At 32.7% G+C, this 14,233-nt stretch overlaps 1 protein-coding gene across 1 annotated transcript; it reads right to left on the bottom strand.

Annotated features, from left to right (window-relative positions):
• Nucleotides 1-1,509: 1,509 nt before the first annotated feature.
• LOC111695001 (solute carrier family 2, facilitated glucose transporter member 1) lies at nucleotides 1,510-14,206 on the bottom strand. Its single transcript, XM_023464129.1, has 6 exons — nucleotides 14,102-14,206; nucleotides 7,834-7,932; nucleotides 5,516-6,113; nucleotides 4,020-4,420; nucleotides 2,204-2,407; nucleotides 1,510-1,617 (listed from the first exon to the last, which is right to left on the bottom strand). Exons 1-6 carry the CDS (start codon nucleotides 14,108-14,110, stop codon nucleotides 1,510-1,512), a joined length of 1,419 nt encoding a protein of 472 aa, XP_023319897.1. The 5' UTR covers nucleotides 14,111-14,206.
• Nucleotides 14,207-14,233: the final 27 nt, after the last annotated feature.

Here is a 14,233-nt window from a genome sequence, read left to right as displayed (position 1 = left end):
TTGTTAATTGGACTGTTTAAAGTCAAAACTTAAGTCTAAAAGTCGTCTTCAAATTTCAGAGTTTTCTGGTTATCACTTAATTTTCTCCCGGAAGTTAAATCCTCCAATTTAGAAGTTCATTCTGTGGATATCGAGTTAAGTCTCACAAAAACAAAAGTTTTGCCCTCAAAATTTTCTTTTTCTTGAAGTTAAATCTTTTGGTCCAAAAAATATTTCAAATATTTGCCGCAATATTTTTGTCTCCTAGAATATTATGCAGTAAAAATTTGAGTACATAAAACCGATATTAGATATGCGTAGACTAGGTGTACAGTACTTCATCTTATAAATAAGAATTGTACAATGTAATAAAGGCATTTCTAATATCTATAGGTCTAAAATTACCAAATCTTTAATATCTAACGATCGAGAGGTTTTAAGATAAAGATATCCAGGCCCTTGGGTTTCTGGAGTTTACCCACAAGAGATGAGACTTTAGAGACCACTTTACAGAACTTATTGGCTCTTGGTACTACATTTAGGGTTTCCTGCAGCCAGAAACATATCTAGGGTTTCCTGCAGCCAGAAACATATCAAGGGTTTCCTGCAGCCATAAACATATCTAGTGTTTCCTGCAGCCAGAAACATATCTAGGGTTTCCTGCAGCCAGAAACATATCTAGGGTTTCCTGCAGCCAGAAACATATCTAGGGTTACCTGCAGCCAGAAACATATCTAGGGTTACCTGTAGATGGAAACATATTAGTTCTGTTCATTTAACATTCCAATATTAAAGGCAGAAATCCCAGTTCAACTTTAAAATCATTAAAATGAAAGTGTGGCAGCTTGTCATTTAAGTCTCCACCTTTATGGGAGATCTATGTAGAGATAAAGAACTCTAGAGATTTATGTAAGGATTTAGAGATCCAGTGATTTAGATATCTAGAGATCAAAAGATCTTGAGATCAAAAGATCTAGAAATCAAGAGATCTAGAGATCTAGAGGTCTAGAGATCAAGAGATCAAGAGATCAAGAGATCTAGAAATCAAGAGATCTAGAGATCTAGAGGTCTAGAGATCAATAGATCTAGAGATCAAGATATCTAGAGAATAGAAAAAATATTGAAATACAAGACTAGGTTAGTAATGGCACAATGACGGGCGAGGCTACGGGAAGAATTGTAAGTGTCTATTGTTCATTAAAAATATTCTGAAATCTTCAAATCAAATCTTTAATTTGATAAAAGTATAGCCGCAGAAAATCTGGATTGGATAAAAATTCAAATATTTTTATACAGCTTGGCTTTTTTGTATAAATATTTATGATATAAAAACCCTGACCTGCATATCACAAATGATTACGAAACCCGGTTTAGTAAATTTTGGATTTATATCAGACTTAGATATTAAATACGCATCATTTCATCATTCACACATATTAGATTGTAAACCTTGAGATGGCTAGGATACAAGAAAAGCAGGGTAACAGTAAAACCTACTCAATATATATAGAATACATGGTTCAGACCTAGTCAGATTATCGTTCTATTCTTGGTCTCTGGGACAACAAACCAGACGTACGCGATGAAGATGAGCTGGGTCACCATGAAGATGATAAACACGTAGGGTCCAACAGCAAGCTAAGTAAAAATGTTTTTTATTTATTTATAAAGACAAAAATAATCTTGTATGATTTCTCATCAATCTTATCTAAAGTTTGTCCCAAATTCAAACTTTCTAATCCCTATGTCTTTGCAGCCTGATGGTGTTTGTGGGAAAACTCAATTCCTTTAAATTATTTTGATCTTTTCGTTTTGTGAAAAAATTGCTTAAAATTTAGTTTTTCCTTGGATCAACTCAGAGGAATGCGCCGAATGTTTGAAATATATCAGATAGCTTTTTATGCGTTTAAATGTTAATTGATTAAGTATAATTTTCAACTTGAACGTGAACTAAGCTTAAGAAATTAAACGGTCTACTGAAAAATGTGTCAAGATTACTATTTCAAAGATAGATTATACAAATTAGCCATTTTAAGCCGGACTCAGTTTCAGAGTCTAATTATGAACCTTTAAAATTAAGATGTCTTACAGTAAACACCAGTATTAAGAAGTGGAGAAAATGTCATCGTTTCTTAAGGATTTGGAGGATCACTTGAATTTTTCGTTGTGAGTCTATTTAATTTAAAATTTTATTATGTGTTTACTTCTAGTTTTCAACTTGTACCTGTATTGGTGAGAACCCTAGACCGACGAGGAAGTTAGCTGACCAGTTGACCGCTACAGCTATAGACGAAGCAATAGGCCGGCCTGACTGGGAGAAGAGCTCAGTTACAAAGAACCAAGGAATGGATCCAGGTCCTGTAGCAAACCCAACCACAAACAGGATTACAGCAACAATAGCCATATAAGAGATCCAGGGTAAACTTTCCTGTAAATATTATTATTATTGTTTTTATAATTATTTGAAAATCTATTATTTATTTTAAATTTTTATATCCAAATGTTTAAATCTTTTAGCAATTCATCAACATCTCCATATTTACGTTCATTCATTGTAATTTCAGTATAGAAAATGTAACTTCGAATCAATAAGCTCTCTCTCAAATGTATACAATGGCGGTGGGGGGGGGGGTTGTAGTAGGGTAAGTGACTTCAAATATATGTATTTCTGTATTTATAACTTTTCTTGTGCAAATTCAAAATATATTCAGAGTACAATTGCACAATCTTGTGGCAATGCTTTATCTTATCAGTGTTTATATTGTCAAGGGCTTCTGGTAGCTCAGGATTAAATCAAATAAAAGGATTATAAATCCATAGGAGTTGAATTCTTCCAACACATTCTAATTTTTTAATACCTGCACTTTGTAACCTAATAGTGTAAACCTTTGATATTTCAATCTTTGAATATATGATCTAGAAGAATTCTTGAAATATCAAAGGTCTACTCCATCAGGTTGCAGGGATATAAACATAGAGAATAGAATATATATTAGAGGGGAATTTAAACAATCTCTCGGTATGAATTTTTCAGTCCCTTTCAGCCTGAAAGGGAGTTCAAAGTGTACAAATCATGTAAATGTTCACAAATTATATGCAGTAGAGTACATTAATACAGTATGTTCCCAAGACTTTTTATAAATTTAAATTTTGAATTTTTTAAACTGTTAAATAAACTTTATAATGAATTAGGTAAATAAAAAACATCATTTGATTTATAGTTATAACGGAAAATTATCGTTTGTAAAGTGAAAGGCATAGAGTCTATGTGAAATGATCATTGGTCAATTATGAAACCAGCCTATTTCATAATTTGGGTTTCTTTTTACAATAATTTTAGATTTTCTATAAAATGATATTCCAGGGCCCACAAGGTTATATAGCATAAATATGTGAAGTACACCTGCAGTATGGAAACAGTACAACAAAATGTACGTTTTACACTTTTTTCTAGTAAATTCCCCTCTAATATATATTCTATTCTCTATGGATATAAAGAATATAAAATCGAAGCTATAGTGGCAATTGTGTTCTGTTTCTTTTTCTAATATGTTATTTTTATTTCAGACGAATCTCAAAATAATTTACTAAATCTTAGAACTTTATCTACTCAAGTATTGGAAGGATTATAAATGCCTGAAACCTAACTCCCTTGTGTGAAAAATTCCACAAAATATATTAACCACATGATTAACCTTATGTATACTTGGGATTAATTTTCTTTATTAAATCCAAGAAAATGAAAATGTAAGTTTTGAATCCAAAACCCAGGTTGATAAACTTTTTTCAATCTGTATGTTTGTTATAAATTCGAATACTGTCTGGTATAAAAAACGTGAGCGCATGCGTAGAATTTTCGGCCGAGGGAATTAAAAAAGACTTGTTTTTATCATATGGTCCTAATTTAACATTGTAATGGGAACAGTTCCTTTCCCAAACATGTTTTCAATTAGACGCACAAGATAAAGGTTAGATTATGGAGGATTTATATCAAAATAAATAGATATTTCTTAGAATGTTTTTATGATAAAAAAGTATACCGCTAAGAGAAGAGAGACGAGTAGAAGGGTTGTCATGAAAAACATCCCGACCAGGCCACTGATCATCAAGGTTTTACGTCCAGCCTTCTCTATCATGATCAGAGAAACAAAGGTCATCGCAACGTTCATAGCTCCCATTCCAAGGGTAGCAGACTGACTCGCTTGCTCGTCTAAACCAGCAGACTCGAATATCTTGGTAGAGAAGAAAATGGCGGCGTTGATTCCAGACAGCTGTTGCGCCAACATCATCATGTTTGCAATAATCAGAGGTTTCCTTAGGGCGCTGTTGGTCAACATCTCTTTGAGGGTAACCTTGGGGACGAGCTTCATGGCCTCCTGCTCCTGTTTCATCTCGTCCATCTCATCATGAACCTCGATGGTGGAACGTAACCAAGTCAAAGCTAAAACATTAAAATTTATTTATTTTGTCATTAAAAATAGTACATTTTCATAATTTCTTTTAAAAGTTAGTTCTTTGTGCACTGAGAATTGAGATGTAAAGTGAATTTACCGAGATTTTATCAACAAGATACAGTGTTTCCCACTTACTATATGATTGGAGATCTGTTTGAACTTCGATGTATTTTTAATGGATAGACTCAACAACAAATGTTTTACGATTTGAACGCTTTTATTCCTAGTTAACATCTTAGAAAATAACAAAACATTGGAGTTTTTTTTTGATTATTCTTAAAGAATTAAGGTTTAAGAATGAATGCCGCAATATATCTCCAGAAGACGACATTATAATTGTACTTAATGATATGTAGAGAGTACATGATGACGTGCTTTTTCTCATATCAAGCATCTCAAATCCTTCAAACTATGTTCGCTTTCAATTCAACATGACAGATTTAATTTAGAAATTTCTGAGGAATTGCACTTCTAGATTAGGCCTCTTTTATCTGGCTATAGCGGGAGTGTATAGGCCTAGGGGGGTTCAATGCTTTCATCCATTTAAAATATCTTGTTATCCTTGTAACTGTGCTTAAATGTTTAACAATACTTTTCCAAATTGAACATCTAAATTTTGTTGTAAATATAAATTGTATACAATGTATACAACAAATAGGAAATTAATAAATAAAAATGAGTCTGTATATGATGTTTACATGATGTTTACATGATGTTTACATAATGTTTACATGATGATGTGTACATGATGTGTACATGATGTTTATAGGATGTTTACATGATGATGTGTACATGATGATGTGTACATGATGTGTACATGATGTTTATAAGATATGTACATGATGTGCACAAGATGTTTATAGGATGTGTGCATGATGTGCACAAGATGTTTATAGGATGTGTACATGATGTGCACAAGATGTTTATAGGATGTGTACATGATGTGCACAAGATGTTTTAAGGATGTGTACATGATGTGTGCTAGTTGTTTACATGATGTTAATCCGATGACAGATTCGAAACTCAAAATATAATAACAGGCTCTATTTTTGTGTGCTATATCTAATACTTCTAAAAATCACCTTTGTTAGCGGCCATTTCGTCGTCTTTGTCGAGCAGAAGAAACTTAGGAGATTCCGGGCAGAAGGGTAGAGTCAGAACTTGGAAAATGGCGGGAACAATAGTGAGAGCAAGGAGAAGAGGCCAACCTGTCTCAGTTCCAAGAACATTAGACATCCCTAGAATCTGGGAGAGTAGGATAGAGATTGTGATTATAAGTTGATAAACAGTCCCAACAGCTCCACGCATTGATACCGGAGCAATCTCGGACAAGTACATCGGAGCTAGTCCAGCATTCAGTCCGGAGTTTATTCCTATGATCAGCCTGCCTGCGATCAGCATCTGGAAGCTTCCTGTCATCTTAGAGAGTCCCATGAGCAGGGCTGCGATAACAACCAGGATATTGTTGAGAAGTAATCCTCCTTTCCGTCCCAACCAACTAGATATAAATCCAACCATTGATCCTCCCATCATTCCTCCGATACAGAATATTGCCACTACCCAGGACCAGATCAGGGTGACGGTAGTGTCGTCCATACACTTGCTCTCGATTCCGTCGGAGGTAGAGTTTCCTCCGATTCCATCCCCCTCCGGACAGTTCTTGATCCATGATTCAATCAACTGAAATATATTATCTTTTTTTTTACAATAGTTTTGTTTAACAAATAAATTATGAATCGTTGTTCTTAGTCTTACAAGTTACAGGGAGTATTTGCGAAAAATGAAAAAGATAATGGATTAACGTCGAAAAATATTCGACGGTGATTGCTACTAATCATACTTCTATCTGTTGCGTTTATAAGGAGAAAATTGTTAAGAAGGACTCTGCATACCGAAGAACGTAGCGTCCATACAAATTCAGAAAGTTTCAATATTAGACTCGGATCATAAAAAAAATAATTTAATTTCAAACTAATCATTCAGATATTACAACCAATATCATCGATTATTTTTCGACGCATTCGTATACATAATTGATATTTCATAATATTTTCTATTTTTTATAATCCGAGAGTTACTTTTGAAAACTTTTATTCCGGTTTCGAGGATTTTGACATTTTCATATTTTCCAGGAATGTTCGAAAATCCAGTGCCAGTCGTGAAAACAAGTTGTAAGCCAAATATTAATTTTAAAAAAAAAATCAAAAACATTATGAAATATATACAAATGCGTCGAAAAATAATCGATGATTATAGGTTTATCTTAATTATTATCTTAATTATTTATGATTGCAATATTGCAATTTTCTGAATTTGTATGGACGCTACGTTCTTTGGTATGATTCGTTTTTAACAATTTTCTCCTTATAGACACAACTGATAAAAGTAAAATTAGTAGCGATCACCATCGAATATTTTTCGACATAAGGCTATACCCCCTTACATTTTTCACGAACACTCCCTTTATTATATTTTGCTTTCTACTGCTCAACCCAGTATTAATAGGAGCTGGTAATTAGAACCTTAGTTAAACAGACACCTGTTGTTTTATTACTCTAGAGCTAGGAAGAAGTGTTTACAAAGGGAGAAATGTTATGCTTATGCTTTTAAAACCCCTCTTGGAAGAATTAATAAATGTACAGGGTTACCCACAGAGCATGAGACTACAGAAACTGTCTGTTTCCATATATGTATGGTTCCCTGCCGTTGTAAACTTGTTTCTTTCATTGCCAAATCATTTAATAAGCAATTAAAAGACTTTATTTTGAACTCGTCATATTTCAAGAGTTTCAAGTCGTCTTTACAGTCTCATCCTTTGTTGTAACCCTGTAACTATGGTAAATGTTTATTGTTTATGTATATAATTACTTAAGAAAAAAGATGATTTCGAGGAAAAGCACATTTTCCCTCTCCAATTACTGAATATTCTTACAATAACATGAAAATACTATCAATGAGGTCCAAAAAATATTTCATGACAATTGAACAGATGTTCGTTAAATTTTCTAGATATTTCTTGGAATGGTACTTAGGGTAAATATGGCGGTATTTGCTTATTTTCTTTGAGTAAAATATTTCAACCAAACTGGTAATATTTTGAATTGACTGAACTAATAAGTTAAATACTTGCCTCAAGCTCTAAACTTTTCTAATACATATTTCTTTGCAACCAGTTGTCGTTGACATAAACTTTTAAAAAAAATATCTCAGGGTAACACCAGCAGGTTGCAAAGATATAGGGATTATAAAATTCGAATTTGAGCGTTCAATTCTTTCCAATCTATTTAAATGAGATGTAGTCATTTCTTATCATTCAGAGGTCAAACCTCCAATTCAAAAGTTACCATCTCTCACCTGTAAACTTGATATTTTTGATTTTGTAATTTAGGTCTGCACCTACCTTCTGTGGTGCATTAAGAACCCCTGTATTATAACCATGCTGGAAGGAAGATCCGATTGCTCCAGCTGAGATCGCGAATATAATCCGAAAATTCAATCCCTAAAATATTCAAAAAACATTTTAGTTAATATATACGTAACGGGAGGAATTAGAATTAGCTTCAACATAATGCAATATCTAATTGTTAACAATACAATCTTCATATAGAGAATATATATATATGTAAAGAAATCTGTCGGAGTAATTTAAGGAAACATTAAAACATGTCGGAGACGTGATTTTCTCCTTATAAAAAACCTTTCGCCAAATTGAGTTATTCAACCATTGAACAATTATTTTTAAATACCTCTTATAAAGTATTTGAATATTACAGAAATAATTATTATATACAGGGTTAGCCACAAAGGATGAGACTTCAGAGACGACTTTACAGATTTTGTACTGTCTATTTTCTGATATTCCTGATTCTCTGAAACTATAAACTAGTTTCTTTAGACTCGTCAAATTTCAAGTCAACTTTACAGCCTCATTATTTCTGGGTAACCCTGTATTTCAATGTTCCATGATTTTTATTTATATTTGGTAAGTATGTATCAGTATCTTTAAATCAATGATCTGGCTTAAAGATGTGGTCAGGAGAATATGTCTGACTAGTGTACGTCACAACAGTCTGATAACGTAAACAATATATATATATATATATAGAGGGAGGGGGGAAGCTGGCAAGTTACCAAGATTTTAAACACTGTACTCAAGAATTTTGATCAAATTTTATAGCTTTCCAGCAGTCAGTCAATAGTCAACAGATATATGTCATTTTATACAAACATTTTTATCAAAGTTTACATTACAATCATAATTCCCAGGGAACCCTGCAATTGAGAAAAACCTATTCAAAAAAAATTATCTAATGGGAAATATCTTTCATCAACTTTAAAATCTCTGATACAGTGATATTTCAAGAATAATTTCAGAATAATTTTAGGGTTTAACTTGTAGGGTACTTAATTACAAATCTTCTAATAAACTAAACTACATACTAATAAACTAAACTAAATATCTATTAAACTACAAATCTACTAGTAAACTAAACTACATATCTACTAATAAACTAAACTAAATATCTACTAAACTACAAATCTACTAATAAACTAAACTACATATCTACTAATCTACTGATCTACTAATAAACTAAACTATAAAACTACAAATTAGCTAAACTACAAATCTACTAATCTACTAATGAACTAAACTACTAATCTACTTATAAACTAAACCACTAATCTAGAAATAAACTAAACAATTAAACTACAACAAAAAACTAAACTACTAATCTACTTATAAACTAAACCACTAATCTAGCAATAAACTAAACTATTAAACTACAACAAAAAACTAAACTACTAATCTACTTATAAACTAAACCAATAATCTAGTAAAAAACTAAACTATTAAACTACAAAAAAACTAAACTACTTATCTATCAATAAACTAATCTACTTATTAACTACTAAACTATCCATCAACTAAACTATTAAGACTGGAAAACAGCTGTGCTACCAAACTACATGAATTTAGCAAGTTGGAAACCCGTCCCTACTCAGCCGAGCCGTAACTCTCAATATAGAAATAAGAATGAGCCTGGAAAACCAAATTGAATGGTTTTGATGCGTTTTTTTTCTTTCTATAGTTTTCTAAATCTCAGAACGGCCCAAATGTGACTTTTAAACTAAAACTGTTTTAGTGTTTAAAGCGTTTTTATAGATATAAGCTATAGATAGTCAAGGTATACAGTTAGAACAATAAAACAGTAAATTTTGAAAAATTTTATTTAATATTAGCAGTCGATTATAGAAATTTACTTTGCCGTTTCAATCTGCACAATGTTATTAAAAAGCAATTATAATTAATGATTACATGATTTACGTGCTATGTTGGATTATTAAATCAATATGCATACTACATACCTAGCTAAATACATAAAAGCAATATTTATACTATTTTATAATATTATATAATGATTATGTAGAAAAAAAAACAATTATCTTTTTAACATTTTATATATTTATATTATATAGATATATATATCTCGCCCTAGCAAAACCGATGAAATGTTTTGAGGGAACCCATGGGTATCCCGGGGGTTACAAAGGCAAAAAATTGGATAAAAAAAATTTAAACTCTACGGTCAACGCAAGGCGCTTCTTCTATAGTATTCACTAATTCATGTGTCTATTCCTCCCTCTTAAAGCAGGTGTAACCCTTGTACCTTAAGCTATATTTATATTTTGCTTCAGTCTATCTATCCGTTTGTATCCAATAATTGTCTAAACTGCTGAACGGATCGGGCCCAAATTTTGTATGGTAAACTCAAATTTTCTAAACCTTATATCTTAGGAACTTGATGGTGCAAACCTTTGATATTTCAAACTTAGATTATTTGATCTACCAGAATTCATAGTTTGATATCTAAGGTCTACGGCATTGGGGGGTCTACGGCATTGGGTTGCAAAGATATAGGGATTAGAAAATTTGAGTTTGTGGCAAAGGCTCAAATCCTTTTGAAATAATTAAAAATTGACACTTTCATAGCAACCGTTAAAAGCTAAATGACGTTATAAAAGCCTAGTATTTTTACATTTCTATATTTGTTGCATATTATAATATACTAAATATTTCATTGTGTAAGTTTAAATGCCAGTATTTGCCCAGAGCTAACCATAATATATATCCTAGATATATATTTTCTGATTAGACCTTAGAGTATATACAAAATACAGAGTATGAACAGAACCCTTAGAGTATATATAATATACAGAGTATAGACAATATACACAGTATAGATAAGCTGGCGAAACGGCTGGACCAAATTGGCTAAAATTCGAAATATTTTTGTTCAAAATTCGATTTTCTAAAATTTAACTGGCAACACCGGGCACCTCAGCAAGGAGATTTATAACAATGTGCGCTAAGCCTCTGCATCCTTTTTTTGTATTTTTGAATGATCCTATTAGTTTATTACTATTCATGATGTTGAGGTGTTATTACAAAATATAATATTTGATAAAATCCAAATTTTGATGAATCTGTGACTTGTATAAAATACAGACTCAAGACTCTAGAACAATTTAAAAAATGAGGATTTCCGAAGAAAATGCTTACGCATTAAAATTCTCGAGGTCAACTGCCTTGTTTCATAAACATAAGTTTGCCAGGCCCCCAAACCAAGCCTCTGTTTTTTTTCTACAGAACGTAAAATGTATGTATTGAACCTATTCTGCCTAGCTTCTTAATTTTTAATAAATTGATTAAAAAATCCTACCCAAGGCATAATTTAATAAAAAAGAATCGTTAAAAACCTTCAAGAAACAAACTCTTCACATTTTTATTTAAAAAATTGCACATTAGATAGAACAGATACTTTCATTCATTAGATAGAACAGATACTTTCATTCATTAGATAGAACAGATACTTTCATTCATTAGATAGAACAGATACTTTCATTCATTTGATAGAACAGATACTTTCATTCATTTGTCAGGACTTGTCAAAAAATAAAAAACCCTGAGCTAACATTTAAAAAGTTTAAACAATATATTTCAGTTTGCAAATTTCTAAAATTGTTATTAATTTCACTTTTATTGATAAACATAGATATTTACATCATACATATTTTGTTTAGGTTTATTTACTAACCAGTTATTAAAGCGTCAAAAATACCGACATGTTGATTGAAATAGTAGAACATGATCCACGAGATACATGAGTATAAGGAGAACACAAAAATACGGACATGTTTAATGCAATAGTAGAACATGATCCACGAGATACATGAGTATAAGGAGAACACAAAAATACGGACATGTTGATTGAAATAGTAGAACATGATCCACGAGATACATGAGTATAAGGAGAACACAAAAATACCGACATGTTGAATGCAATAGTAGAACATGATCCACGAGATACATGAAAAATACCGACATGTTGAATGCAATAGTAGAACATGATCCACGAGATACATGAGTATAAGGAGAACACAAAAATTCTGAGGATTAAAAGCCGGGAGGATTATAAATAGTGTCCCTAGAGCAATCAAAGTTTTAATGTAACCTTAGAATCTTCAATCATCCTGGCACTGGTAGTAATGGTAGTACTGGTAGTACTAGAGAATATAACTCAACTGAATCTGCGTACTAAACCATCCCAGTGTCACCTTGAGAGACTCCAACCAATGTATCCCATTGAGGCTGCCCCCCTCCCTCCAACCTCACCCGGCCTCCGGACTTTCTCTGATGAAATATAAAGCACGTGACCTCTAGAGTCCAGACGAACCTGACGTATTTAAACTGCTGACACACGCTTGTATGTACAGACAAACCTTGTGAGTGGGAATGGGACTGGTGGACCGGAGGGGAGGAGGGGGGGGGCACCAAGGAGGTGGGACCCAACAAAACAAGAAGGGAGGAAACACCCCAAAAATGGAAGTATGAAAAAAAGATAGGGACCAGGACGAATGACGGGTCACAAAATATGTAAAAACAACTGTCAAATATTTAGTTTTAGCTCAGGGTAAGGTTGAGAGCTTAGCTTGAGCTAAGGTTAAGGTTGAGAGTTGAGTTTGAGCTCAGTGTAGGGTTGGAAGCTTATTTTTAGCGCATAGTAGATTTGGGGTTTAGTTTGAATTCAAGGTAGTGTTGAGAGTTTATTTTGAGTTCAAGGTAGGTTTGAGAGCTCAGTTTGAGCTCAGGGTAGAGTTGGAAGTTTAGTTTGAGTTCAGGGTAGAGTTGGGAGTTTATTTTGAGTTCAGGGTAGGCTTGAGACTTAGTTTGAGCTCAGGGTAGAGTTGGGAGTTTATTTTAAACTCAAGCTTGGGTTGAGAGTTTATTTTGAGTTCAGGGTAGAGTTGAAAGCTTATTATGATCTCTGGGTAGGGTTAAGATTAGAGTTTGAGCTCGGGATAAGGTTGAGAGTTTAGTTTGAACTTAAGGTAAGTGTTTAGTTTGAGTTTAGGATAGGGTTTAGAGTTTATTTTGAGTTCAGATAGGAGTGAGAGTTCCATTTGAGCTCAGGGTAGGGTTAAAAGCTTGGATGTTAATAAATTATCTTAGAGAAGATATTACGAGGTTTCAGAAATGAAACTTTGTTGAATTATATTAAGAGGATTTAACCTTGGAAAGTTCACGTAAATAACCTTGAGAGGTTAAGGTTTGCTCCCACTATATATATATCTCAGGTTTGACGCAATAAATCCCAAAAACACATTTTTAATAATAATACTAAAGTTATAGTACAATCTTTATATAAATTCATTCTTTAATATTTGTTTATTTAAATAAGAAGAAAAATTTTCAATCATTTTCTAATCAAAATGTGTACATAGTAAAGCTAGGATGCGATAAAACATACGCTACTGTCTTTAGATAAACAGATACGTGTTTACTTTTTATGCTTATCATCATAAACAGTCTATTTATACAAATTTAATCTTTATCTAAAAAGAAAGTCGTCAAAAAATGTTGAATTTTTCTCTAATTAATATTGAGTAAAAATACAATGATTATTAATTCTAAAATTTGAAAATTTATTAGAGTTAGCAAATATAATTTTCTGATGTGTAATGCCTTTCTTCTTTTCATTTTATTTATGTATCAGCAGCACGGTTTGCAATGCATTCTTAGCATGCTTTTTTTATCATTTGAATTAAGGTGTTATGGGCCGACATAGAATAATATTTCAGATTCGACTTATCGCGCGGCGGTCGCATCGTTATGTTTTACAGAACAAGAAAATACGAAATATCATTTTAAATTCGGTGATGGGGATGGACCAAACCTCTGTAGAGTTAAAAAAGTATGTTAGTTCCACATTTATTGAAAATATATTTCGGTGCGGGTTGACCCGATCATCAGTTCTTGAGATTATTTTTTCAGCATAGCTTATAACAACTTGCACATTTGTATTTAATGTTTTAACGACGAAAAATAACACAATGTTACAAGAATTTCAGATTCTAATCGAACAGTTCAATCAAATTTGGTTTCTTGATATGTACATATCTGTCACATCTGTCTCTACATACATATGGATGATATTGGTATAACATTACAACCGCGTATATATCGGTTTGAATGATACTGTTAGTTTAAACAAGTTGGATTAAATGCTTTGCATGAGAAATATAGTACTGACTTGAACCCTAAGATGTTGGTTGTATTGAAAAGTATATCCTCCCCCCTCCCCCCTCTTGTTGAACTGGTTTCCTACCTCCGGCATATCCAAGACTAGCACAGGTCCTGCACTATACAACTGCCTTTACACACTGTGCCCTGTTCTACGCTAATCAGACTAGGGGGGAGCAGCTTACCAGGGTTCCTTATCTCAGGGTGCGTAGACTCT

The sequence above is a fragment of the Eurytemora carolleeae genome, unplaced genomic scaffold (assembly GCF_000591075.1).
Source record: "Eurytemora carolleeae unplaced genomic scaffold, Eaff_2.0 scaffold210, whole genome shotgun sequence".
In the NCBI taxonomy this organism is placed as follows: Eukaryota; Metazoa; Arthropoda; class Copepoda; order Calanoida; family Temoridae; genus Eurytemora; species Eurytemora carolleeae.
The sequence above is the reverse complement of the archived record's forward strand: the minus strand, read 5'-3'. Positions and strand labels throughout refer to the sequence as shown.

Excerpts from the sequence above, each read along its gene's own strand:
- LOC111695001 (XM_023464129.1), bottom strand. Across the intron at positions 6,114-7,833 it reads TTCTTAATGCACCACAGAAG|TTGATTGAATCATGGATCAA; the intron begins GTAGGTGCAGAC and ends AATATATTTCAG. Across the intron at positions 2,408-4,019 it reads TCGTCTCTCTTCTCTTAGCG|GAAAGTTTACCCTGGATCTC; the intron begins GTATACTTTTTT and ends TAATATTTACAG.